Source organism: Astatotilapia calliptera, chromosome 7 (assembly GCF_900246225.1).
Source record: "Astatotilapia calliptera chromosome 7, fAstCal1.2, whole genome shotgun sequence".
Lineage (NCBI taxonomy): Eukaryota > Metazoa > Chordata > Actinopteri > Cichliformes > Cichlidae > Astatotilapia > Astatotilapia calliptera.
The window spans coordinates 48,712,005-48,738,981 of NC_039308.1; the positions used below are offsets into that span (position 1 = coordinate 48,712,005).

Consider the following 26,977-nt stretch of genomic DNA (forward strand, 5'->3'; position numbering starts at 1 on the left):
TTTTTACTGCATATTTGTGTTGACTGGACCCCTTTCTTGTGGACATTAGCTTCAAAGTACAAAACTGCCTTTTTGATAAAAGAATATTACCCATGTAGCCTTGATTTGTGTTATAGCCTACAACTTTGATCTGTTGTAAGCTTTGACCTTTGATAACCACACTTTCCCCAATGACTGTATTTCCAATCTTTTGATAAAGAAAATTGTAGAAAGATGGAAACAAAACAGCTGGTTTTAATTTTTTCAACACAGCTGTGGCACCACACCCTGTCAAGAAAAAACAAAGACTAGACGACTGCAGATGTCCATAAAAGAGTCACTGAAACCCTCACGGCTGGTTTATTGTACTGTGTGTTGTTCAGTCAGTGTGGCTCCATTTATATGTATATGTATGTATTTGGGTCACCGCCTTTTTCTCAGGCTACAAAGCCTTGTGTTGCACCTTGTTCGGGAGGTAATCGTCACATCGGGATTACGCACCTTTGACCTCCAGCACTGTCAACAGTAAGCGGCTCACTGAGATAGGCTACCAGCGACCAAATCCACCAGCAGCAACCGGTTTGTCACATGACTGCTGTGCAGCTCAGTCTGGCTCTGTGTGTGTGTGTGTGAGAGAGAGCCTGTTCAGCTTTTATTTCCGTGTTCGCAGAGGGATCGCTGTGCCGAATGACTTTCCGCGGATCCTGAGTGTTTTGCTTTCTTCCACGCCGCGAATCTGCGTCGCCGTGCGGGGATCTGCCAGGGAGACTGGAAGAGGGGGGTGCGTGTGGGGTGGCATTCACGCAATCGCATTGCCTGGACCCACGCCGCAGCAGGACCATGCTCACGCGGGTGAAGTCGGCGGTAGCCAATTTCATGGGAGGTATGATGGCCGGTGGCTCCAACGGAGACCATCCCAGCGGCTCGGATCTGCCGCTGAAATTCCCGTACACCCGACCGGACTTCCTGGGACTGTCGCCAGACGAGATCGAGTGTTCGGCGGATCACATCGCAAGACCGATCCTCATCCTGAAGGAGACCAAGCGGCTGCCGTGGTCCACCGGCTACGCAGAGTGAGTATAACCTGTATGCGTCCATCTTTTCTTCCACGCAGCATCCTTTGGAAGTGAGCGCGGTCTTCCTGGACCACTGAGAGCACTCACACAGGCGTAAACAGAAAACACAAGCCCCTCTCTTTATTCTTCTACTTATTATGATCTGCTTCACATATGTTTCAGATGATAAACAGGTTCAAGTACAGCTGATGGCTCTATAATGCACCATGCCAAATATTATTATAAACATCAAGGTTTCCTGTATTTCCAAGACATAAAAATACCTCCACCAAGCTGAAGGTCGTTGTGATCTCTCCCCTGTAACCAGATAAGAATGCTTTATTTTTCAAATGGTGTAGAAAAGGGAAAGATACCATAAAGCAGGTTATAACGAGGCCAGTTAAGCTGGATAACACAAGGTCACAGGCCTTTGATATTGTATGAGATAAGCAGTGCACTCACAGATAGGATCTGAATAACTGTCTCCAGGTTCATCTCTGTACTCCGTTCACTCGTTCCCTGTGTGAAAAATCTCATTTCAATAGTTTTTCTCAGTTAATCTGTTTAAAGCTGGGGAATTACCTCGAATGTAGCTTATGTTACACTCCCGTGATCCTCTTACATGATAACTTGAGACCAAAATTGCAACTGGACCTGAGATCATCTGCTGTATTATTGATATCACATCTTCTGTTTAGGCATACATTTGGCTCTCACGAATCTTCCTTCCAAGGAAAACCTGAGCCCATCTGAGAAGTGGTGATCCGTTGTAAAGTGCAATACAAACTGCAATGTATTCTTAATGGACGTACTGTGTTATAAACAGCGCTTAGTGCAGCTGCTGGAGTCATAAAAAGCCAATTTCTGGCTTGGCGTTTGGTCAGCAAGGAACACAGCTGAATTAAAATGGCGGAACATGATAAAATACAGGGTGAATTATTCAACCTGTTTCTAAAGCCTACACACTGGAGAGGAAACAAATGAGTCATTGAGATTTACATGCTTAAAAATAATTACTTCATCACTATGTTCCATTTACATTTGATGTACACAGCTCAAGTAATCTGGGGATGTCTCATTATTATCTGCTTCCTGAGAGTGCAGAGTCACAGTCCCTCCTACTCATGCAGTCCCACAAAAAGTCAGTGAGGTTGTGTCCTGTCCTAAAAATCCTAAACCTACACCTACAGTGCGTGACTGCCCCACGCCCCAGTTCAGTCTTATCTTCATGCCGTTTCTCTATAAAGAAGTTTCTCTTTCCTTATTGATCGATTACATTTAGTAAGAGCACCAGGATGGAAATCTAATATTTTCAGTTTAGCAGTCCTGCTAGGAAGCCAGTTTAGTAGTGCAAGCGAATGTCATCTCAAGTCGAGGCTTTCTTGCTGTAGCACTCTTTTCTTAAGACACAGCTGCTTGAGCAGCATAGAGACAAGGACCTGAAAGAGCACTTTGGCTTATCAGTTGACCTGATCTTTTGTTAATGTTTCCTCTTGCTTTATGCAGTAAAAACATTAAACTATAGCAGGAAATGATCCAAATCATTTCCAAGAGCTCAGTGTGATCTGTTAATACTGGTTATTTGTAAAAACATTACTTCCTAAATCCTGAATTTTTAGAAGTTGGAAGAAGAGAATTAAAAAAAAAACATTTCTTGCTGTCTTGCTTAAATACAGCAGATTATTATTATTATTACTTTTTGCTGATCAGCTAGTTGATAAATTGACTGTTTCAATACTAGGAGAGCTATCTGCTGTCTCTTCATGTAGATTTAAGAAGTACAGAGAAATTGTGGGAGTCGCCCTTATTTATTTATTTATTTTTACTAATCTACCATAGTGAATTTTTAATCTCAAGACATAAAAGAGCAGATTAGGACTGGCTTGTTTTTAGAAGCCATCGACTATTTTTATGATCAAAGTTTCCATTAAAATGAAAATTCAGATTTTTGTGTAGATACTGTGATCATTGTTATTCATCATCATTGTGTCACAAGGTTTCTGTGGCTATAAAAATCAACATATTCAAATGAGATGCATAATTCTGCAGGATCAGTTCAACAGTTCTGCTTAACACATCCAGCGGATACTCCCGCCAGCAGTGTGTGTGTGTGTGTGTGTGTGTGTGTGTGTGTGTGTGTGTGTGTGTGTGTGTGTGTGTGTGTGTGTGTGTGTGTGTGTGTGTGTGTGTGTGTGTGTGTTAGCTTGGCATAGAATCAACCAAAACCGAGACATACGTCATACCAGGGATTTGTCAACAGCTGGCTGACCAGCAGGCTTTGTTGTCATGAAATATCACTGCCAGCTGAGAAAACCTGAGCCCATCTGAGAAGTGGTGATCCGTTGCAGGTCTACTCAGAAGGATTAGTGGAGTCAATGGATCACTTTGATAAACCAAAAAACATGAAGACTTTGAAGGTACTATACCAGCATATAGTACTGACCACATTTATTGCTTTTTTTGTTTTTTTCTTTCTACTCAAATGGCTCATGTTTGTTGCACTTTTTGCTTTTTCAATATTATGAATATTTAATCCCTCTTGTAGGTTTGATTGAAACATTTGACCACTGGCGATGGAAAGTAAAAGTCTGATTGGGCTTAGGCTGGCTCAGCCTCATTTTTCTCCTTCTTGCTCCTGCTCTTCTGAGTAGTCCTTGCTGAGCTTTCCGAGGTTATCCTGGGTTATTTCGTGGCTTCCAGCAGAGAAAGAATGAGCAGTTCGCCTTCACAAGGAGGATTCTGATGCACTGTCTCTGAGTGGGTGCACTGTCTGCTCCAGTGAACGCGAACATTTGAATGGATCACTGAGTATTGCTCACTCCAATTGTGTCACTGTCTCTTTGCAGCACACTCGCATGCCTCACTTTTGCAGAAAGGTAACACTTACAGCAGCTCTTCCCCAGTGTTTTATTTTTTCTTCCCCTAAACACAAAGACCACTAACATTTCGCTTGTTCATTCTATTGTTTGGGTGTAGCACTGTCATGCTATGTGTTGCTTGACTTTCCCAGACTTGAGAAGCTGAGGGGAGTTTCTCTTGCTCTCACCTTAATCAAGCTTATCTAGCTCTTAAAAGACTCAGTTAGTCTTTTATGTGGTCAAAATATAAAGAACAGTATGGAAGAAAGGAATGAGTCCATGGCTTATTTAACAGAAATGTACTCGCAGAACAACAGGGGAGTTTACTTTTGCAGCTAGTATGCAAGTTAGCAAGCCATACCAGGTTTCTATGTGTGATAGAGAGTGGTCAATCGTGTTAAATTGTAGGGGTGGGGGAAAAAATCAGTATATAGTATCATGATATATTGCATGGCATATGTATTGATCCAGGGACACCAAATATCCATATTTTATTAAATAAGTTAAAATAATCTAGGAAAACTATGGGCACATCTCATGTGCCACTATCCTGAGATAATGTTAGCCAAGCACTTACATTAAATCAAATCAAGTGAAAAACCATCCAACACTGGACACACGACCTCCTAATTCAAAGCAAGCTAATGCTTATTGCAACATTTTGGCAGGTTTTAGTGTCAGTGTTGTTCTGCTTGACAACCTAATTGAGCAGCATAAATAAATAAAGTAAGATAAGGTTATCTTATTGGATAAAAGAGTCAATGAAAAATTGTAACTTTGAGATTTAATTTGCAGCTGGAAAAAAGTGATAAATCACAAGATATGTCATTGCAATCCTCAGCATATCACATAATGTTAAAAATCGCAATAGTTTTGTATGGTGAGTGAAATATTACGATAATATCGTATTATGGGGAATCTGGTGATTCTAACCTTTATTAAACAGATTTCTTAGACTTTGGCTTTTGGTTTTTGTAAAGGCAGTTAATCTTACCTACTAATATTTGCTAAAGTATGACTGAAATTTGTTTTTTGGGGAGGCCAAATGCTTGTGTTGACCTCCACCCACTCATTCAATCACTCACTGACCCAGTGGACACTGCAGCCTCAGCAATACAATCAATTCTCAATCAATATGCGTGTCTGTAAGGTAAAAACTAGTCCCACCACTGCACACTGCATGTTTTATCTGCAGGTCTGCTGGCATTCATATGTGAGGGCATGCCGGTGAGATGATCAAATCTGTTTTAACAGGTGAGAGAGTGGGCGCTCCGAGGTGTTTGACAGCTAGGGTGTGTTCAGCTAACATTTTCAAGGTAACAAAAGATAACATTTTTTCAAGCAGCACAAACATGTGGCATAGTAAATGTGGATAAGCATTATCAGTGCACTGTCTTTCCGGTAGCCTACATAATTTATCATTCCCATGGGAAAGAAGATGCATAAAGTAAATGTCAGTCCCAACTGTGGAGAGGAGGCGCATGAGCAGCACTTCATACATACACACTTCATACATACAGTGTTTCCCAGTGCTTGCTCTGTCACATGGTGCAGCACATGGTTTTTTGCTTATGTTGCTTATACACATCGCTCAGAGGTGGGAATGACATAATCCTGATGAATCTGTATCTTAAGTATGAGTAACTGTTGAACAAAACACGTGTTGCACTTCCTTAATCAAGTTATCATGACTGATATCATGATAATATTATTCTGCAGAAGAAGTGACAGGAAGCTGTAACAGCATATAACCACAAAAGTAGAAAAAATTACCCAAACATGCATAACATAGGAATATTTGTCCTTTAAGTTAGTTTGAATCTAAGTGTGAATACTTATAACAATCAGCAGAAATAATGTGGGAGTTTCAGTAAAGCACAGGAATGTGCAATTCATTTTCCTCAGGATCAACATCGAGCCAAACTGAGGTGTTCTTCTTCTTCTTGTTCTTGTTCTTCTTGTTCTTCTTGTTCTTCTTGTTCTTCTTGTTCTTCTTGTTCTTCTCCTTCTCCTTCTTCTCCTTCTTCTCCTTCTCCTTCTCCTCCTCCTCCTCCTCCTCCCAGCTAACAGTGCCAGTTTCTTATGTTGTCTCTTGGGAGAATTCACTGCCCACCCCCACTGTAGCAAATATACAGACATGTGCCATTGCACTAAACAATGCTAAACTTGCATACAGATAAAAACATACATGTACAAGTAACAGACTTATTAAAGTGTCTAGGAGAAATTAGGGAGCAGACATGGATACCCTACAATCATTATAGTAACATTATAAAACTTTGAAAAACACAAAGAATTGAAATAGGTGGGTTGATGTTCAGCATCTATTAGCTAACATGAAAAGCTATAATTATGTGTTCATTGCCTCAAGGTTAGTTTTGTTTTTTTTCTATAACTTGGCATCACTTCTGTGAGTTTTTGTCTGGACTTGTATTTTTTGAAAGGAGGAGATAGACTGATAATGTCTGGTTCCTGAATGTTATTTTTTAGGTTATCATGAGTGTTACAATTGAGCCTCAGACCGTTTATGTTCTTTATACCATTATTTAACCCTAGTTTCTGAGTGTTCTCTCTGTTTCGTTTCTTTGCCTCCCCGGTCCCAGTGTCAAGCCTGTGTGTCTTAGTCTTTGTTTTTGTGCTTATCTTACTTCCGGTGTTACTTTGATAGTCTCCTGCCTTTTGTGTGACATATTCAGTTTTGCTTCCCTTGTCTAATTTTTCTAGATTAGTATCATCTGTTTTCATCTGTGAAAGTTCTTAGTCATCCAGGTCATTGTAGTGTAGGAGCTTGGAAAGAAAAGTCCAGACGCTTGAAGATGTTTGAAGATGAAGATGTTCTTCATCTTGCTTAAAGATGTTTCACCTCTCATCCGAGAAGCTCCTTAGATCATCTGTGTTCCCACCTGTGGCCTGTTCTCTCGTTACCCCTTGTGTGTATTTATGTCCAAAGTCTCTCTCTGTTTGTTGTCTCGTTATCACCTTTTTTGTTGTTGTTGTTTTAATTTTCAATTTAGAAATGCAACCAAAACCAATCTTTGTTGTTGATAATTCAAAATAAGAATTTCTAAAATTAAAAATGTTTTTTGAACCTAAATGATAAATAGATTTTAGGAAATCCCCAAACTGCAAAAACAAACTCCAAAGAACATTAAGTCCTCTTTAATAAATGGCACTAAATGATAAATCACATATCAAAATTCTGTGTTAGTTTTCTGGCAGTATATATGGTAGATGAGTCTCAGTGCGTTTATCGGGGTGGCTGTAGTTCAGGAAGTAGAGCAGGTCACCTTCTGATCGGAAGGTTGGTGGTTCGATCCTTGGCTCCTCCAGTCTACGTGTCAAGTATCTTTGGGCAAGATTCTAACCCCAAGTTGCTCTCCGATGCATCCGTCGGAGTATAAATGTGTGTGAATGTACTTAGAAAGCACTCAATTCAGAGAAAGTGCTTGTGCGATTGGGTGAATGTGGCATGTTGTATAGAGCACTTTGAGTACTCCGGGGCTATGTAAGAATCGGTCCATTTATCTGAAATTTCAATTTGATAGTGACAACTTAACTGAAACTGACTTACTGCTCATAGCTATTGCTAATTTCCAGTCATTGTCCCTAGTTTGGCTTTTACATCCACAATACACATGTAAAATTTTACAGTATCCAATTATATAGATACAAAACTACAATAAATTTATGTTAACAAGAAAAAAAAAATGACAAAAAAAAAAAAGTTCCTCAAACCAAAGAAGGAATATAGTTATGTAGATCACACATCTGACAGGATAATTAAGGCCATGACACTGTCTCTAATATGAAGAACTGAAATGAAGTAAGTGAATATGACAGCCCTCTTCTCGGACACAGTTCATGCCTCCGGGTGTGGATGGTTTTTCCTGTCATATAAGAGATGAAAGGATTGGAACCTCAACTGTTGTGAATCTTGTGATTATGTGTATTTTACACGGTCAATTGACCGTCGGGCGTCGCAGTGCTTTGGCCTCAGTCATGCATGATGGTGTATGAAGAGTTGGAGTTAGCTGCCTTCGAGTGGTGTGCTTCTGAAATTGTAGGGCAAGCCGGACTGAAGGGGAATAGAGCTGCTGGAGATAACCAAGATAAGCGAGTGAACGCTGAGTGAATGTGATTTTGATTGTAAGGAAAAATTTGATGGCAACAGCGCATTTCAAAAGTTGGGGCGGGGCCATTTTTACCACTGTTTAGCATCCCCTCCTTTTTCTTCGTGTGATAGCTTCAGCCAGCATTTGTGAATGTCAATGGGAACTATTTTTACAGACAGTGACTTCTTAAAGTGTTGCTCGGCCCATGCAGTGATTTTCATGATAGAATCGATCCCGTTTTAATGGAGTGCCACTTTTTGCCCTTGTCCCTTGTGCACAGAGATTTCTCTAAATCTGAGATGTGATTATGTACTGTAGATTGTACTGTAGTCTTAATTTTCTGTTTAGGAACATTGTTCTGGAACTATTCCACAATTTGACTGGTGAACCTTTTTGGGTAACTTCTGCTCATCTTCATTTTTGAATAACTGCCTCTCTAAGATGCTCTTCTTATACACAGCCATGTTACTCACCTGTTGCCATTAAAAACTGATCAAATGCTGCTTCAGCTATTTCTTTTTTAACTACAACTTAATTTACCAACCGTTTGTTCAAAGTGCAGAGAAAAATGGTGTGTAGTAGCTGGAAAATGTAAAAAACTAATGGTGAAACTTTTTGAGTCACCTACATTAATAAAAAAATAATAATTCTGTCTCTCTCTCTATCTACACTTTGTGGAAAATAGTTCTGAACCCCCTACGCAATACACCTACAATATACAATACACTTTCTATACAAACTCCTTGGAAATCCATGCCATGAAACTCCTGGCGCACCGTTTGTGTGCTGATGTTAATGCCAGAGGAAGTTTGGAACAGTCCAATCATGGAGTCTTCAGAGCATTGGTGACTTTTACACACCATGTGTCGTATCCTCTGTAACTTCGTGGCTGATTGCTGTGCTTTCACTTTGTATTAATAACACTTACAGCTCATTGTAGAATATCTTGGAGGGAAGAAATTTAACAGCATGAATTGGAAATTGTAAACGACAAAACGGAAATTGTAGTTTTCACTAGCCATATTCCTAGAACCTAACAGGTTCACTTGGGCTGTTTGCTACCTTTCTTTCTGACTTTCTTACTGTAAGCTACCTGGGCATTCTCTTGGACAGTTCTTTTCAACTTGACAAACAAGTACCACTGTAGTTAAATCTAGCTTTTACCAACTACACCAAATTGCCAAGACCAAGCCTTACATACCCTGTAAGGATCTTGAGAAACGTATCTATGCCTTTATCGTCTCCAGATTAGACTACTGTAACTCTCTATATTGGCCTCCAATCTACCCTTCTCTGCAGACTGCAGCTCGTTCAAAATGCGGCAGCACGCCTCTTAACGGGAACTGGCAGGTTTGATCCTATCACCCCCATCCTCGCTGACTTGCATTGGCTTCCCATCAAATACCGCATTGATTTTAAAATTCTGTTGCTTACCTTTAAAATTATAAATAACATGGCTCCTAGCTATCTTACTGAACTTCTCAGCTTGTACACTCCTAGGAGAGCACTGAGGTCAACGGGCCAACTGCTCTTAGTGCAACCTAGGTCACGGCTGAAGACCAGAGGTGATCGTGCTTTTGCTATAGCTGCACCCAACCTCTGGAATAATCTTCCTACTGCTATTCGTCCATCTGAATCGATTCAGTCTTTTAGTGCCTGTTTCCTGCAAATGTTCCCTTATGTACTTTTAATCATTTTACTTTATTGCTGAATAACCTCTTAGTCGAGTTTTTTTGTATTTTCTTTTACTTATTTACACTGTGCTGCAGCTAATTAGTGCTCTCCACCTGCTGGTGTATTTATTGTTATTGTTCCTATCTCTAATTTATTGTATTACTGTGAAGCACTTTGGTGTACCGCTGGTTTTTAAATGTGCTATACAAATAAAGTAGTATTGTATTGTATTTTTGCCGTGGTGGCATCCTATTATAGTAGGAACTCTTTACGACCTGCATGGCTAGGTTCTTGATTTTACAGACCTGTGGCAATAGGCTTAAAAAACTTGAATTCAGAGATTAAGAGTTCTGGCCCATGACTATGTCATCTAATGGTTGTTGGTATCCTTGACACACATTGCTCTTATTGTGTTTTTTGGGGTGGGGAAGCAGTGAATAGCTCACTGTGTAGGTCAGCAATAATAATATCCTATAAATATCCTGTCAGTTTTATGGCTCAGTGTTTTCTTAGCTGGAGACAGAGGATCACTGCTTTCATTCTCATGGTTTGTTTACAAAGGATTCTCCTTTGGGAAATAATCGTGACTGCCTCTCATATCAACATGTAGCCATATCGCTTGTCATTTATTTGGTCTAATTTCCCTTTGGACACATAAGATCCAAAATAGCTTAATGCTTTTAAGGATAGTAGGAAATATTAAAGGGTCTTTGTTATGGTTCGGGCTAAAGGGAAAAAAAGTGGCATAATTTTTATAAATTTACATTCCAGTTTCATATGTTGGCTCTTTTTCTCTTGTGGTCTGATCTTAAAAATGATACACGTAGTTTGAAAAGCCCCCTGTAGACAACTTCACTTCACTTGACTAGACTTCACTGTGGCTAAAATGAGAATGCCTGGAGTGGTGTTAAGCAGCGTGTGCTTGTCAATGTCTACACAGCAGCTCGCAGCAGCAGCGCACCATCTGCCAGGTGTTGTATAATGCAGTATTTATGTGTCTTGCTGTCCTTTGTCCTGCTTGTGTAAGGCTTAAATTGAAATATGTATTTAAAGTGAACTCGTTGATGTCATTTCTTAATGTTTCGCTGTCAAAATGGGTGTCACGTAAACTGTTTCACAGAAATCGTGTTTTTGGATGGTTTTACAGTCCAAAAACCATCACTGGGTTGACAGACTACACAGCTTCCATCTCATACATCTGCAGCCATGTGCTGACCAAGAAACTTTAAGACTATTAAACATGTAGAACATTCATGTCTATGTGACTGCGCTAAAGGCACAGTCACAGACCACAGCTGTTATTGAAATTTGTTTTTGTCCTGGTAGAAGGACGTACTTGAAGTGATTTGAGCAAAGATGACAACTGATGTCTTATACATAGTTCCCTCAAAAATGTGTTTACTAATCCTATTTTTAATATTATGCAATTAGTGTATTTATTTCTTGGAAGGATGTTTGTTTTGGAGCTGCTGGATATTTGAATTTAATAAAGTACCTATTCTACATGATACTATACCACATAACCATACTGTAACTACAGTATATCGTGTCTGTTAAACATTTTTGTTCTGTACCAGACTATATTTCTGTATTTCTTTTACACAGACATTAAATTTTTTACATTAATTTAAAGATTCTTATGCCATTGCAATGTGTATAGTGTGTAAATGATAGTTTCATATATGGAATTTCTTAAATATCTCTCTGTCCAGGGTCATCAATGCAGGGAAAAGCACATTAAATGAAGATCAGGCTTGCTGTGAGGTCCTGGTTGTTAAAGGGAGACCTGCAGGAAGCCTCGCGCCTAACCGAACCCCCACAACCCGCAGGAGGTCGTCCCTGCCTAATGGTGAGAGTCTGGGCCTCCGGGAGAACCCGGTAAGTCAAAATGGAGGGTTCATGCCCCAACCCCCCCATCCCCCCATCACATCCACCTTCACGGACATTCTGCAGATGCATTTTCACGACAGGAAAGGACAACAGAGAAGGATAGAGTACAAACTGTGCTGTGATCTATTGCATTTCTTCTCCATTTGTTATCTTTAGAAATAGCACGCTGTCTGGATGGATAAACATGTGCGCAGCCAAAATAATTATTTGCACTGAAGTAAAAAGAATGGAAAAAAGGAAAAGTCTTTTGGTGAAATCGGGTGGAAAGTTAATAAAGGATCACTGAGCAAGTGAAACGGTGTTCTACGAGACAGTCTTATATTTGCAGACCAAACATTTTACAGAATTTAGCAGATTATCATGCATGACTTAAGGGTCATAATGCCTCCTTTCTTTCTAGAAAAATGCCATGGCAGACTGAAGCCTTTACATTTTAGCTTTACTGATGAAGGTAATGCAGGTAGAATGAGTTCATCAGTGAATTCCCCTGGGGCCTGTTGGTGAGACCCAGCAGTTTATTGGAGCGGACAGCTTAGCGTCCTTCACACTCCACAGTAACCTTCAATGACTCTTAAAGTCACCCTTGTTTGCTTTCACAAGAACATTGTGTCATGGAGTACTAAAGAAAACTGTGTATCATTATACCAAAATGCAGTGTCACTGCTCTACTGTCACGACATATTGACACACTTAATTCAATCACTTGCAATTTATCCCATTCCCTACAAGGCAGAGAAAAGATGAAAAGCGCAAAATGTTTACCAGCTCTTTTAAAGTCCTTTGTGATTACAGTATACTAATACTGCTCATAAAATCTCCTCTCAGCTCACCAGTACTTTACTCAGGCCCAGCCGGAGCCTACAGCAAACTCATGCAAGTATCTCATGACTCACTTTCGCAGTGATGTAGCCTTTTTAGTGCTCTTTGCCTGCCTCGTAGACTCACGCTGTAGAATTTGCCTGTGCCATATATAGACAATCAGAGGCTTACTTTGCGCAGCAAAATGTGATGCATGCAACAGCAACTCTGTGGCTATGTGACTTCATTACTGATAGGGGAGCTGTGCTGATATGCCATTGTTGTTGTTTTTTTGTTTTTTGTGAAGACCAAAAACTCAAAGGTGAGCAATGAATCAGCCAGATCACAAGACATTTTGAATCTTGTGTGGGAGATGAGACTTTGTAGATCAACACAGAGGACGCGGTGTGCGGTTTCAGAGCACAAACTGCATCATGCCGCACCTACTAATACCTCCAGATTTAAGCGAAAGCAAACATTAACATCAGGTTCATTCACTTATGGGCATCGTGCATATCTGTGGGGAGGTTTGAGCTCAGATCAGATTACGAAGTCTTCACACTGAAGACCGATGGGATGAATTTGAATGCTGTGTAGAAAGGCGCTCTCATCCACCAACTGTGAGCAGCGCAATTTACATAGTACAGCTTCCTGTTTGTGTTTGAGAGCTGTACCTTGAGTTCAACTGGTTCTGATTTGGTATTAAAAAGGTCTCTCTTTTCGCTCTGTGCACCATTACCATGATTGTACATCAGCGGTTCCTAAATGTCACGACTCTTTGCCCATCAGGCTGTACTTCACATACTTCCACCTTTGATATTCAGTGGATTTTCGGCGTGCAGTTCATAGATCAGTATGAATGCAAAGTCAGATGAAGTTCCTCCTCTCGCATTTTGCATACTTAATGTTGACACATTTTTATTTACTTTGATTCTTATCTGTTTCCAGGACAACTCTGAAGACCTAACTTTACACTACTGGGCACTGTTCGATGGCCACGCTGGCTCCGGGGCAGCTGTAATGGCCTCTCGTCTTCTCCACCACCACATTGCCCTGCACCTACAGGAAGTGATGGAGATCCTCTGTACTCCTAACCTTGTGCCGCCCACGTGCCTGGGTGAGGAACCTATCAATCACCACCTCACCCCTTCATCTCAGCGTGTCCTTACAAGGGCTGCATCGCTCCGGGGTGCCGCAGGGGCTCCGGGTTCCCCCAGTACCCCACCGACACGCTTCTTCACAGAGAAGAAGGTGTCGCAGGAGAGCCTGGTGATTGGAGCCATCGAGAACGCCTTCAAAGACATGGTAAGAGGCACGTGCGTGATCTGTAGTTGTCTTTTGACCTGTAAACGTTCCATGTCAAATGCATAGATTGTATATAAAAGATGGATTTAGCCACAGTGGCGTCATAGATTGATTTGCAGGATACCATCTTCAAGGCTCGAGAGGAGCATTTTGATTCTATGGCACTTTTGGGCCTTTCATTAAAGTCAGGTGGTGTATCTCTAAGCAGAGCACTTTACTGCCCACACCCACACCTGTTTTTATCCGCTAGTTAAAAAAAATGCTGTAACAATGAAAAGAATACAAAGAAAAGCTTCTCCTGCTCTTCATAAAATGACGCTTTTCCAGCTGTTTTGCCTGGAAGCAGGGCGTTGCTGGAAATGAAAAGATTAACTGTATTCTGTTAAGCTAAGTTACAAACCCATAACCATATAATACTTTTTGATCACTCCACACACCTTTAGCTGTCATACACATACAGGGAATTTCCAAACTACTGTTCTTTTGCATCCCACGCTCCACTTCATCACTGCCTGCGCACATACTATAAAATTAATAATCTTCACATCTGTTAGCCTCTAGTTGCTATCAGTAAATGCTGATTTGTCATGATTAGACAGTCAAGCCAATTGCACATAAGCCTCCTAACTTCCTGCTGGTGTGTAAAGGTGAGCGCGTACACACATACAGCACACAATATAATCTGTTGTTTACGGTGTAGAAATGACCTGAGCTACCCTTTCTGCTGCTAATTTGCTCAGTATGTTCAGTTATACAGCTGTAAAATAATTATGTGCTACACTATTAAATGACTTTATCCATTAGAGCCGACATTAGTATTTCAAAACTTAAAGGTACAGTAAGTCACTGTTTGAGATTATTCAATAGAAAACAAAAATATTGTACTCATAAATATACATTGATTAGTGCCCAACTATGTCTTCCCACAAATCGATGCATTTTCATAAACTTGAATTAATCCATTAAAAAAAACACAGGAGCAGGTTTGGCTTGTGGAAACTACCATGTTGCTCCACCATCTTAAATACAGTGGTTGAGATGGTTTTGGTACTCCTCTAATTAACAGTTTCTCACATTGTATGAGAGTTTCTTTACTGAGTGTCTGAGTCCAGCGATGTTAGATCAAAGGAAGTTTCACTAACACTGGCTAACAGCAGGTAATCGGTGCAAAAAGAGCCAACTGCTGCCATCCAGTGGTGAGATTTTCCACATTGTACCTTTTAAATTGACTTTCTCTGTATTAACAGTACTGCAGGTTTTAATGGGCTTGTCTTGAGCATCAACCTCCAGCACTTTAGAGAGGAGATTATGTGTCTCTGACAGCTGGTTAAAGGTGATAAGGTACTTATGGCGTGATCACACGCTGTAAATTTTACCAGAGGCCTGATAGCCTGAGTCAGACGGCAAGTAGCACAGCCAGGAGAAGTAATGTACTTTCGCCATAAGCTGCTGCAGGTCACAAGCACTCGGCATCTGGCTGCGCTCTAAGTGGATGCTTGAGATTTAACCCGTGGAGAGGCCATGGGATCAAGAGCAGAGCTAATCAAAACAGTGCTAGCCTGTGTGATTGAGGGGTCAAAGTTCACTTTTTCAGTTTCACCTTCAGGCTCTCTGTTCTTGATTATGTTTGTAATGATCCTATGCACGCCTGTATAGGGAGATTAAATTCTTAAGTCAAAGAGGGTTTCATTTGCAGTCATTCACAGTTTCCCATGTAAACAGTATAATGCCTGTCAGCCAGTTTACATAAGCAAAGGTTTTTAGGTATGTTCAGAATTCCAGTAAAACAGGTGAGAACTAACTGCTGATGCACCTGTACCTCAAACATGGAATTTACTAATGATTAAAGCCGGAATCTTTTTGTCCCTTAGCCCATAATGTGCATTTCCTGGGAACGTTGCTTCCGTCTGCTGTGTTATACACAAGGGATCGCCACATGTTTGATTTGGAAGATTTTTAGGTGATATGTTCTTTATAACACAACACAATTTGTGTCACTACACTTGTGTACACCACACATCCCCATGTTTAGACTAATATCTGTGTGGTGGAGGTAAACCCCCTCCTGTAATAGGCTAGGCCTGACACTGAATTATCCTTTTGATTGCAAAATCATAAATTCTAACTGTAAAATGTAACACGGGTCAGATATTGGTGAATGGCAGTGTGGACCAGTCTCCTCGGAGAAATCAGTGCTTAATGCCGTCTAGTGCTTCCATTTGTTGACCACTAGGTGGTAGTGTGTGGTTAGTAATGTTTAAGAAGCCGCACTGCCAACCAAAGAGAAATTGTGGACTGGTGCTCGTCTGTCTTTGTAGGTACAGCAATGCTTTTTGCAGGATTAGTTAACTAAAAGTTCAACTGTGAATTGTTGATTATTGAACTGCTGATTCGAAGTTGTGAGGGATGTTTTTAGAAGCAGTCAGGGTGATTACTGAAACAATGTCAGGCTAACATTTGTTGAACATTGTGGCATTAATTAGTAGAAATCAGGTTTCGGGTTCAATTCAGTGTTTCACCGAAAAGGCAGCACATTCTCTGTGGTGGAGTCCTCCTTACTCTTTTATTTTTCTACTTGCAACCAACATTGGCTTCTTTTCCTCCCGAACTTGCCCCTGAAAGAGCTATTTTTAAATCATATATTTTAAAGCACATACAGTGTATTTTAGGTTCATTGTTCAGTGCTACACTAATTTGTTTCTTCAGGTGGTCACAGTGTGTTTTTTCTTACAACACAATGGGTTCTAATTACAGTACTTACTCTCCTCCCGAGCTGTCACTTATTTTAATTTCAGTAATCATTTTTCCGTAAAATTAGATGCAGTTTGGTTCAAATGGCACACATTTCCTCTTGGAACAAAACACTGTCAGCTCTGCTCCTGCTGAGAAACTACCCAAAAGCTGATTTTGGCAGAGTCTCACCCCTCAAAGGATCTACAGTGGGGCAAAAAAGTATTTAGTCAGCCACCGATTGTGCAAGTTCCCCCACTTAAAATGATGACAGAGGTCAGTAATTTGCACCAGAGGTACACTTCAACTGTGAGAGACAGAATGTGAAAAAAAAATCCATGAATTCACATGGTAGGATTTGTAAAGAATTTATTCGTAAATTAGGGTGGAAAATAAGTATTTGGTCACCTCAAACAAGGAAAATCTCTGGCTCTCACAGACCTGTAACGTCTTCTGTAAGAAGCTTTTCTGTCCCCCACTCGTTACCTGTATGAATGGCACCTGTTTGAACTCATCATCTGTATAAAAGACACCTGTCCACAGCCTCAAACAGTCAGACTCCAAACTCTGCCATGGCCAAGACCAAAGAGCTTTCGAAGGACACCAGGAAAAGTATTGTAGACCTGCACCAGACTGGGAAGAGTGAATCTACAATAGGCAAGCAGCTTGGTGTGAAAAAATCAACTGTGGGAGCAATCATCAGAAAATGGAAGACATACAAGACCACTGATAATCTCCCTCGATCTGGGGCTCCACGCAAGATCTCATCCCGTGGGGTCAAAATGATCATGAGAACGGTGAGCAAAGATCCCAGAACCACACGGGGGGACCTGGTGAATGACCTGCAGAGAGCTGGGACCAAAGTAACAAAGGTCACCATCAGTAACACACTACAACGGCAGGGAATCAAATCCCGCACTGCCAGACGTGTTCCGCTGCTGAAGCCAGTGCATGTCCAGGCCCGTCTGAAGTTTGCCAGAGAGCACATGGATGATACAGCAGAGGATTGGGAGAATGTCATGTGGTCAGATGAAACCAAAGTAGAACTTTTTGGTATAAACTCAACTCGTCGTGTTTGGAGGAAGAAGAATACTGAGTTGCATCCCAAGAACACCACACCTACTGTGAAGCATGGGGGTGGAAACATCATGCTATGGGGCTGTTTTTCTGCCAAGGGGACAGGACGACTGATCCGTGTTAAGGACAGAATGAATGGGGCCATGTATCGTGAGATTTTGAGCCAAAACCTCCTTCCATCAGTGAGAACTTTGAAGATGAAACGAGGCTGGGTCTTCCAACATGACAATGATCCAAAACACACCGCCCGGGCAACAAAGGAGTGGCTCCGTAAGAAGCATTTGAAAGTCCTGGAGTGGCCTAGCCAGTCTCCAGACCTCAACCCCATAGAAAATCTGTGGCGGGAGTTGAAAGTCCGTGTTGCTCGGCGACAGCCCCAAAACATCACTGCTCTCGAGAAGATCTGCATGGAGGAATGGGCCAAAATACCAGCTACTGTGTGTGCAAACCTGGTAAAGACCTATAGTAAACGTTTGAGCTCTGTTATTGCCAACAAAGGTTATGTTACAAAGTATTGAGTTGTATTTTTGTTATTGACCAAATACTTATTTTCCACCCTGATTTACGAATAAATTCTTTACAAATCCTACCATGTGGATTCATGGATTTTTTTTTTTTTTCACATTCTGTCTCTCACAGTTGAAGTGTACCTCTGGTGCAAATTACTGACCTCTGTCATCATTTTAAGTGGGGGAACTTGCACAATCGGTGGCTGGCTAAATACTTTTTTGCCCCACTGTAGACCTGTTTTTCTTCAAGGAAGCTCGTTTTTACCCCCCCATAAAGAAAGCAAGCAAGAAAGAAAGAAAATGGAAAGTGTCAGGGAGTCTTGGAAAGGTTTGAGTGAGATCTTTTTTGTGAGACCAATCTCTGTATCTTATCAGCAGGCTCCACCTTCAGTTCTGGCACACATCCCCATTGGAAATAGAGGGGCTGTTGAGGCCTGATAAACCCTGTGTAAATATCAAAACCAGTGTTAGCTGATAGACGGAGGTGTATCACCTGAGCTGTATCTAAAGCCAGGGCAGGAAATATGTCAGTACTCACTCACCTTTTTTTTTTTTTTTTTTTTTTTTTTTTGTCCAATTTATTTGTAGATCATATCATATATACACTTCGTACTATGTATACATCGTATAATCGAGTTTAGCCATAATAATTGTCTTTGTACATTTTACCACTATTTTTGAACTGTGGGGCTTGGTCTCTGATTTGTAAGCTTACATTAGAACTACATTTTCAAAAGCTACAACATGCTTATTGACTTTTTAAATTAGCCTATTAGCTTTGCAGCTTTAGGAGAGAGACTCAAACCAAGGTTAGCTTAATTAGCTTAATTGGCTGAAATACCAGCTCATCAGTTAAAAATACGTAAGAGCCAGAACGAGAGAAATATGCGTACGAGTTATAATCACAGGTTATTTGAAAGTGTTGTGGCCCGAGCTTTAAAATAGTTTTGCACATAACCTCTCATGTGACAGTGTAACATTTTGATTTAAAGTTATAGCCTGTACTGAGCTAACAAGCTGCTTACTGTAGCAGTATATTTATCATGCAGACACAAAACTAGTATTTATTTGCACAGTAGTCGACTGTGCAAATGTTTTGACTCATCCCTCATATCCTCATATCATTCACTTGAGTCCCACCACCAGGCCTGCATACAGTCATTTGAAAACATTGTTTTTCATATGGCCATAGTATAGCAGTAGTGAATAGTACCTGTCCTGTCAGATAGGCTTGTGGCTGTGTGAGTGTGTGTTTGATGCTAGGATTGTTTTTCTAATTTGCAAAAAGATTTCACCCAAAGGTCTTTTTCTGCATTCAAAATCAACTGATAGTTACTGCTGTCGCTAATTAGTTTAAAAATGATTAATTCCGTTAATTACCTGCCACACTGTCGATCATGAGAGCTCTCTTGCCTGAAATTAATCCTCTTTTCCTGTTGTGACTGTCCTGAGTTATTTCTTTTCATTTCCTGCTTTTGGACCTAATATCTTTGGGCTCTCTCACTGATTCAGTAAACTCACTAAATGATAAGGCTGGTCTGAGCAGTACTGTGGCCTTCCTGACTGGAAGAACAACACACAAAAAAACTTTTGGTCTTCGAAAATGCAGTCACACAAAATGTGAGTCTACCTCGTGTCTATTTTTGACTTTTAGAGCAACTTAAAGATTTTTTTTAAAACAGCAACATCCAAATTATTTATGGGCGCACTATACATAAATATCAAATTCAATTAAGTTTTATTTATATAGCACCAAATCACAACAACAGTGACCTCAACCTGCTTTATGTAAAGACCCGACAATAATACAGATAAAACCCCAACAGTCAGAGGACCTCCTGTGCAGCCAATTGGTGACACTGGGAAGGAAAAACTTAGGATAGGAAGATATCCTGCAGAACCAGTTAGTCATCTTCCGCAACGAACATGGTTGATGGGCTGATTGGTTGATGGGTTGGTACAGCTAAAAGATTTTTTTTATGAAATGTTTTCCCAGTTGTGTTTCACTGAGTTGAGATTCAGCTGTCTGATGCGATATAGGCGTGAATCGTACGATACCTTTTGTGTATACTTGCTGTACTTTGAAGTGGGAAACAATTGCTTAATTCTGGTTGGACTCTCCTTGTTAGAATGTCCAATTAAATTTGTTTTAATTCACTTAATGTCCCTTTAGTTGTTGGTATGTTGGCTAGTTTGTTGATATGTTGCACGACTGATGTGACACTCAGGGATGTCAGACCTACCAGTATTCCTTGATGGTATTTTTCTTCCTTCCAGGAAACAATAAAGATGCAGGGCTGTGCAAAAAGCGCTTCAGCATTTATAGTAGTATGGTATAAAGAGATGAGCATGTATGAGCGTTGAACTGCTCTACGTCTTTCTTTTTTTGGTCTGCCTTCTGGTTTAAAGCTCAGTTGTTTCTTCCTGGCTCAGGCGCACAGGAGAAAGGTGTAGATGTTTATGCAGACATTTTCATTATTGAAGACTTGCCTGCAGCAAGAGGTATTGGATACAGCAAGGATAAATATGCATAGCTCGCTATGGATTCATAATTCATCCAGGGTGAAGGACACATTTGTTCACCCCTCCTATCCTCCAACCCCTTCCTTCAGCCCCCTACCCCCAGGAGTGTCTGCTGGAGTGCAACCCACACACACGCGCACTCAGATTCACACTTAATGCATCTTACATCTGGACACGAACACATAGTTATGCACACAGAGTGCGCACACGCTGCATTCCACTCCTGTCTCCTGTCAGAGAACCACACTGCTCGCACTGCAATGCTCGCACGCTTACAGAGTTGTATTCAGATGGAGGGCGTCGGCGGCAGAGCAGAGGGCGATATGCTTTAGTAAGGGGTGACATCCCTCATGGGAAAAACGTGCTAGGGTGGACTTGCTGCAAATGTGTTTGCCAACATTATCGGCCCCACTCAGTCTGTTGATAGTGACGCCGGGATGGGAATGAGGTGCCTGATGGGGTCACTCGTTTCCCTGAAATATCTTCCCGCTTCTGTAGTGCGATTTAAAAGAAAGGAAAAAAAAAAACAGAGGAGCCGTTACCAGCAGACGGAGAGCACAAAAAAGGGTTAAATGCAGTCTGAGCGGCTTGGTTCAAATTTACGTTAGTGCTTTGATTAATTCAGTGACAGGTTAATTATTCATCTAATGAATGAACTGACGGCATGGTTTTCTTCAAATCATTTTTGGTTTAATTAGCACCAAATTAATCTGGGCTAATTAGCTGGTGTAATAATCAGTGGGCCCCTCCAAACTTTCTCATCTGTCCTTTTTGGTTTCCATTATTTTTTTATTGCTCCTTGACTTGTGGCACTCTTGATAAATGAATTCATTATGGTGCTATAATTAATAACGGCATCATGACAGGATTTGAGTATCAAGGCAATATTTTCTCAGTATCAGTTTTAAGCTGTATGGGGAAAAACAGTTCTTCAAAGCTGTGGTGATTAGAAACATGACGGTGTGCAGAGGATCGGTTGTGGATTATGTGTCCTCGTCATCATAATCTGTCTGTGTCTCTGTGTGTTTTGTCTTTTTTTAGGATTTACAGATAGAAAAGGAGAAGGCGGTCTACAACATCTCAGGTGGCTGCACAGCGCTGGTGGTCGTCTATTTACTCGGCAACCTCTATGTGGGGAATGCTGGGGACAGCAGGTGTGATACACATGCAATGAGTGTATATGTAAGATACAGTGGGGGGGGGGGATGATTATTTGATCCCCTGCTGAGTTTGTGAGGTTGCTCGCTTGGATGTGAGGAACAGTCTCTGGTGTTTATGCTGGTTTTATTTTAATGGAGAGACAGAATATCAACCAAAAATCCAGAAAAAAACACATTGCATAAAAATACGTATTGATTTGTATGTCACTGACTAAAATAAGTATCCCCTAGCAAAACACGAACAAAGCATAACGCTTCCGCCTCTATGCTTGACTATGGGGATGGTAATCTTTGGGTCATCTTTGGTGACTGCGGTCCAACTCCCTTCAGCTCATTTACAAGCTCCTGCCGTGTAGTTTTGGGCTGTTCCACCACTTTTCTCATGATCATCTTCACCCAATGAGGTGATATCTTACATAAGAGCTCCAGACCGAGAGAGAGAGTTTTTTCTGAATAATCACACCAACAGTGGTCAGCTTCACGTGAAGCTTCTTGTTAATGGTCTAACAGCTCATTGGTCTTGTCCACAGTGGAGGGGAGGTTTTAATGAATTAAACTGATTCTGTGGACAGGTGTCTGTGGACATAATGAGCTATAATCAGGAGTATCTCTAATTGCTTGGTTGATTGTAATCTGTGTGGCACACAAGCGCACAACCAATCTGTAGCAGCAGATCGTAGTGGATCAAACACTTACTTCCCTTAATAACATTTTAAATTAATTTAGAACTTTTATGTGAAGTGTTTATTTGTTCTGGATTTTTGGTTAATATTCCGTCCCTCTTCATTAAAGTGTTGTTTATTTGTATGTGAGAAAACTAACAAATTCGAAAGAGATTCAAAAATAGTGATTTCCCCTGCTGTAGCAGACTGTAGAATCTTCTTTGTTTTCGTCTCTGTGTTTCTCGCTCACCTTCTCGTGCCCTTTAGCCTACAGGAACAACTGTGTCCCTTCCTGGATGAATAGAGTTTTGCTTTGTCTGCTCCTCTCCCTCAGAGCTATCATTATCCGGTCTGGGGAAGTCATTCCCATGTCAGCAGAGTTCACACCAGAGTCAGAGAGGCAGCGACTGCAGTTCTTGGTAAGAAAGAAACTTTCTCAGCTCCTTTCTAGCAAGCACAGCTGTCAGATATTAGCAGAGCTGGCCTCCCCTCCTGTTGAGACACCAGCTATGCTTAGCTCTGTCTCTCTTACACGGCCTGCTCTCTGTGCCAGCTTAATAGACTATGGAATTGTTTTTCCTATCCCTAGGGCGCGTCAATCTTCTTCTCTTTCTGTTTTTTTTTTCTCTTTTCATATCACAGGCCTACATGCAGCCCCACTTATTAGGGAATGAGTTTACACATCTGGAATTCCCAAGGAGAGTCCAGAGGAAGGAGGTGGGGAAGAGGATGCTGTATCGTGACTTCACCATGTCAGGATGGTGGGTTAACTAATACTTTTTTTTTTTCTTTTTTTTTTCTTGACTAAATTACTGCTGATTGAATGTATGTCAGTGTCCAGTATCCACCTGGGAGGATAACATTTTGGTTTCTGCACTCAAGTCCTTCACATTTGTTAGAAATGCTGTCGATGTTATTTAGCCACATATCTCGTTGAATGCATTTATGTACCCTATAAAGAAATTCATCTGTGTCCCATTCACCGAGTAATTCAGTTCATTAGCACTCCACAATCATCTTGGGAACTTTAGATTGTAAGGTCAGTACTTAACTATTAACACAATGGCCACAATGGGGAGAAGAAACTTTACTTTTAAAAAGTCATTCAAGTCATCAGTTGTCATAAAGAGGTCAGGAACTGTCCTTCGTATTTCTTCTTTTGTGTGTTAGTGGGCAAAGCAAAGACCTTGCCCTGTGTCCTAAAGTAAAGAGAAAAATAAAAAGTGTACAGATGGAGAGAAAAGGAGGGAAATAGAAAAAAATGTATAAAAACTAAGAAGTGACTAACAGAAAAAGCTGAGACCAGGGCACCAGAGAAACGGAGGCAGGGAAGGTTATATTATATAAACATTGTGTTTACATTTTCTTTATATAGAAATGGGTTCAAGGATAGATCATTTAATTTTGTAGGACCACTAAAGCTTTTAGTTATCGTTGCTGAATCTTCACCTTTTGTTTTTACTTTTTCCAGCCATGGCAATCTATTAAACTAGCATTACCGCAATTCAAAAACACTCAGAAATAAAGTAAGGTCTTCATCGCTACCTTTACGATTAAACAGCTAATTTAGCATATTTACCCAGGTAACTTAACACAATATGGATTACAAAACTAAACATATAGAACAGTGCAAAGCTCTATAAATGGAAAAAAAAGGAAATTGGGTTACAGATTTATTAAAAATACGTGCAATCACAACACTCCTTATATTAATAATATTGAGCTCTCCATTCTGCTTAGGCTAGCCTATGAGATTTGCTATTCATGTATGATTTTACAGCATTGACGGTGTGTTTGGGTTCATTGCCACGCTGATAAATTCAGCCAATCAGATGCTTTCCGAATGGTGTTGCATTGCGAATCAAAATCTAGACAAGTCAAAAACCATGACCGAGCCTCTGCCATGTTTTACAGTTGGCTACAGACACTCACTGTTGTACCTCTCAGCTGACTTCCTCCTTACATCCTGATAACGATTTGACCGCTTTTAAAGGTTGAATAATTCATAAGTCAGTTTAACAAGGGGAAAAAAACATTCTTCCAAAAATGCTCAGGTACAAGGATGGGGTTGAAAACGAGTGACAAAGCAGCCAATATCCAAAGGAAATCTTTGAAAGACCTTCAGAGAGCCTTTTATGAAGTTTGTGGATATGATTGTATTCTTATTAACTAATGACTCATGCATGCAAGCACACACAGACACACGTAAAGAGAGAGGGGATGAGAAAAATATAACGCTCAAAACCAGATGCTTGTTTCGAAGTGAAGGTGCAGGTGTATTATTATTATCATTATTATTATTATTATTCACGTATCTGGTTCGTGGTGGTGGACCACAGTCAGTATTGGTGCTCTACTTGAGGTGTGACTAATTCTTAGAAAAGACTCACTGTTTTAGGAAATTGAACTGGTAACCTGTGCTGACACTGAGAGCGTGTAATATAGTTAAATATAGTTTTAAAAACAGTTTTTTATCCATTATTAATAATTACAGATTATTTAAGTTGATATGTAGAATGATCCCTTATTAAAAATCCCCAAACTAGTGGAAAAGGCATTTCAGTTTAGAAAGCCTGCTTTTTAATGTGATTCTAATCAGACTTCTGCATCTCAGTCAGGATGCTCTGGGCTCTTAAATAGGATTTCAGTGCCGTTTGTGTCACTTGCACTGCGACATACGTTGGCAGCAGTCTATCCCGAGCTGGCTGAGATACTAAGCAGAATCCATGCAATGACTGGCAGAGCTAATTATTGTGTGTTTTATGTTTTGTATTGTTTCTAGAAAACTACAAGTATTGCTATGCAGATGCATTTACAGGAGAGACACTTCTATCGCAGGAAAGCGTGAACTGAGGATGAAGTGGGTGACTGACGAGAGTTGAGCAGGATATATTTTTTTGACTCCACCTGCATGCAGTTGTGTTTTATGGCTCTGCTCAGTTCAAGCAGATGTAGGTCAGTCAGTGGCTGCACTTCTTATTGGGCCCAAAACTCTCACTCAGTCTGCCTGCTTACTGTCTGAGCAGCAGAGACAGCCTGTGATGTATTTTTAATCAGGTTCTACCCATAACCCAGTTATGGCTCAATTTCACCCGGACTAAGTCTGGGTCTTAAATTAGTACCCTGTCAGCTGCTGTAGCTAATTGATCTGAAGTGCATGGCTCTGACTTAACTGTGTCATCGTCTATAGGTGCAGATTATATGCTGTATAGGGAGAGAGGATCTTTTTTTTTTTTTTTTTAATCTTTCTTCAGCTTTCTGTCTGTGCATGTATATGTGTATGTGCAGCCTGTGTGCCCACATGCTGTGAGCGTGTAGGCGTACGCTGGCGTCCAATTCCCTCAAAGGCATCCGTGATCAAGGCTGCAGTCTAATGAAGGCATACAGGCCTGCAGCCCACCTCTCTGTCTCCCTCCCTTGCTTTCTTTACCTCCCCTCCCTCGGCCAGTTGGACCAGATTGAGGTTCTGGCGTTGGCATTGTCGGCTGTAATAGTGGTCATTGGCCGGCATGGAAGGCTGTGTTATTTGCCCAGAATGATGGATGTTGAGCAGTCGGCCGTGTTCGCCGTAATGTAGAAGCTGCGGTAACGCAGGCGGGCAGGTGGAGGGAGGGAAGGAGGTTGGGGAAGAGGGGTGGGTGACTGGAGTAAGGAAAAAGAAGTAAGTGGATTGAGGTAAGATGTAAAAATTGATAAACAGATGAAGGAAGGATGATTGGTATGTTGTGTTGGTCACAAAGGAGGGAAGGGATGGATGACAGTGAATGGTTGTGAAGCACAAACAGTCGTATCAGTGGCATTCACTCAAAAGTCTTTAAGGTATACTTTTCTTCTTACAGAGTGTTGTATGTAAGAAGAAAAAGAAAATACCATGGTCAGCCTTGAAAACAATACCAGGTTCTTGTGGGCAAACACTTTTTTCAAGGTACTTGGCAAATAGATTTTTCCAGGCATCTCGGGAAAACGCGCCTCGTCTCATCTGCTTCTCTCTCTTCATGTAATCCCACACTGACTCCAAGACGCTGAGATCGGGGCTCTGTGGGGGCCAGACCATCTGTTGCAGGCCTCCTTGTTGCTAGAGATGGTTCTTCATGACTGTGGATGCATGTTTTGGGTTGTTGTCAAGCTGCAGAATGAATGAATTTGGGGGCTGATTAGATATCTCCCTGATTATAGCGTGCGATGCGTCTAAACAGCCATAGTGCTGAAAACTTCACAAAGTGCTGTATTAATTTCGCCCGCCTGGAATCTCTCTGTCTTCCAGCCCTCCATCTGCTCCTTCTTTCTTTTTCCATTATGGCTTTGTATTGGTATGACTGATGCCTACAGCTTGCATTAGAGGAGTCGCTGGGTCACTGCCATTTTCTCTGGCCTTGCTTTGCTCTTGAAAGCACCACTCAATCTATCAAGGTTGACCAAAAAAATTGTTTTTTTTTTAAAAACCAACTGTCAATTGCACTAATTTGTGTGACTCATCCAGTGCTGACACGGCCCGTTACAATGTCACCTCAGTATCTGTTGACAGGTGTGTATATATAGCAGTGTGCAAGCGAGTTATGACGCGGTGCATGCACTGCCAATGTTTTTCTGTCACCCCCTCTTTGCAGCGGGCGGAGGTGACACCACCTTCTTCCCTCCTGTCCAC

General features: G+C 41.0%; 1 protein-coding gene across 2 annotated transcripts in view; it reads left to right on the top strand.

The window, feature by feature from the left end:
* Window positions 1-294: 294 nt before the first annotated feature.
* The window catches only part of ppm1h (protein phosphatase, Mg2+/Mn2+ dependent, 1H), a 37,501-nt gene continuing 10,818 nt past the window's right edge, over window positions 295-26,977 (top strand). The window contains exons 1-7 of one of the 2 annotated variants that reach the window (XM_026175289.1): window positions 295-558; window positions 650-1,052; window positions 11,391-11,556; window positions 13,315-13,671; window positions 21,552-21,664; window positions 22,667-22,751; window positions 22,975-23,093. In XM_026175289.1, the coding sequence (XP_026031074.1) occupies window positions 820-1,052; window positions 11,391-11,556; window positions 13,315-13,671; window positions 21,552-21,664; window positions 22,667-22,751; window positions 22,975-23,093 (1,073 nt within the window). In that variant the 5' untranslated portion in view covers window positions 295-558; window positions 650-819. The other variant, XM_026175288.1, reaches the window with a different exon arrangement.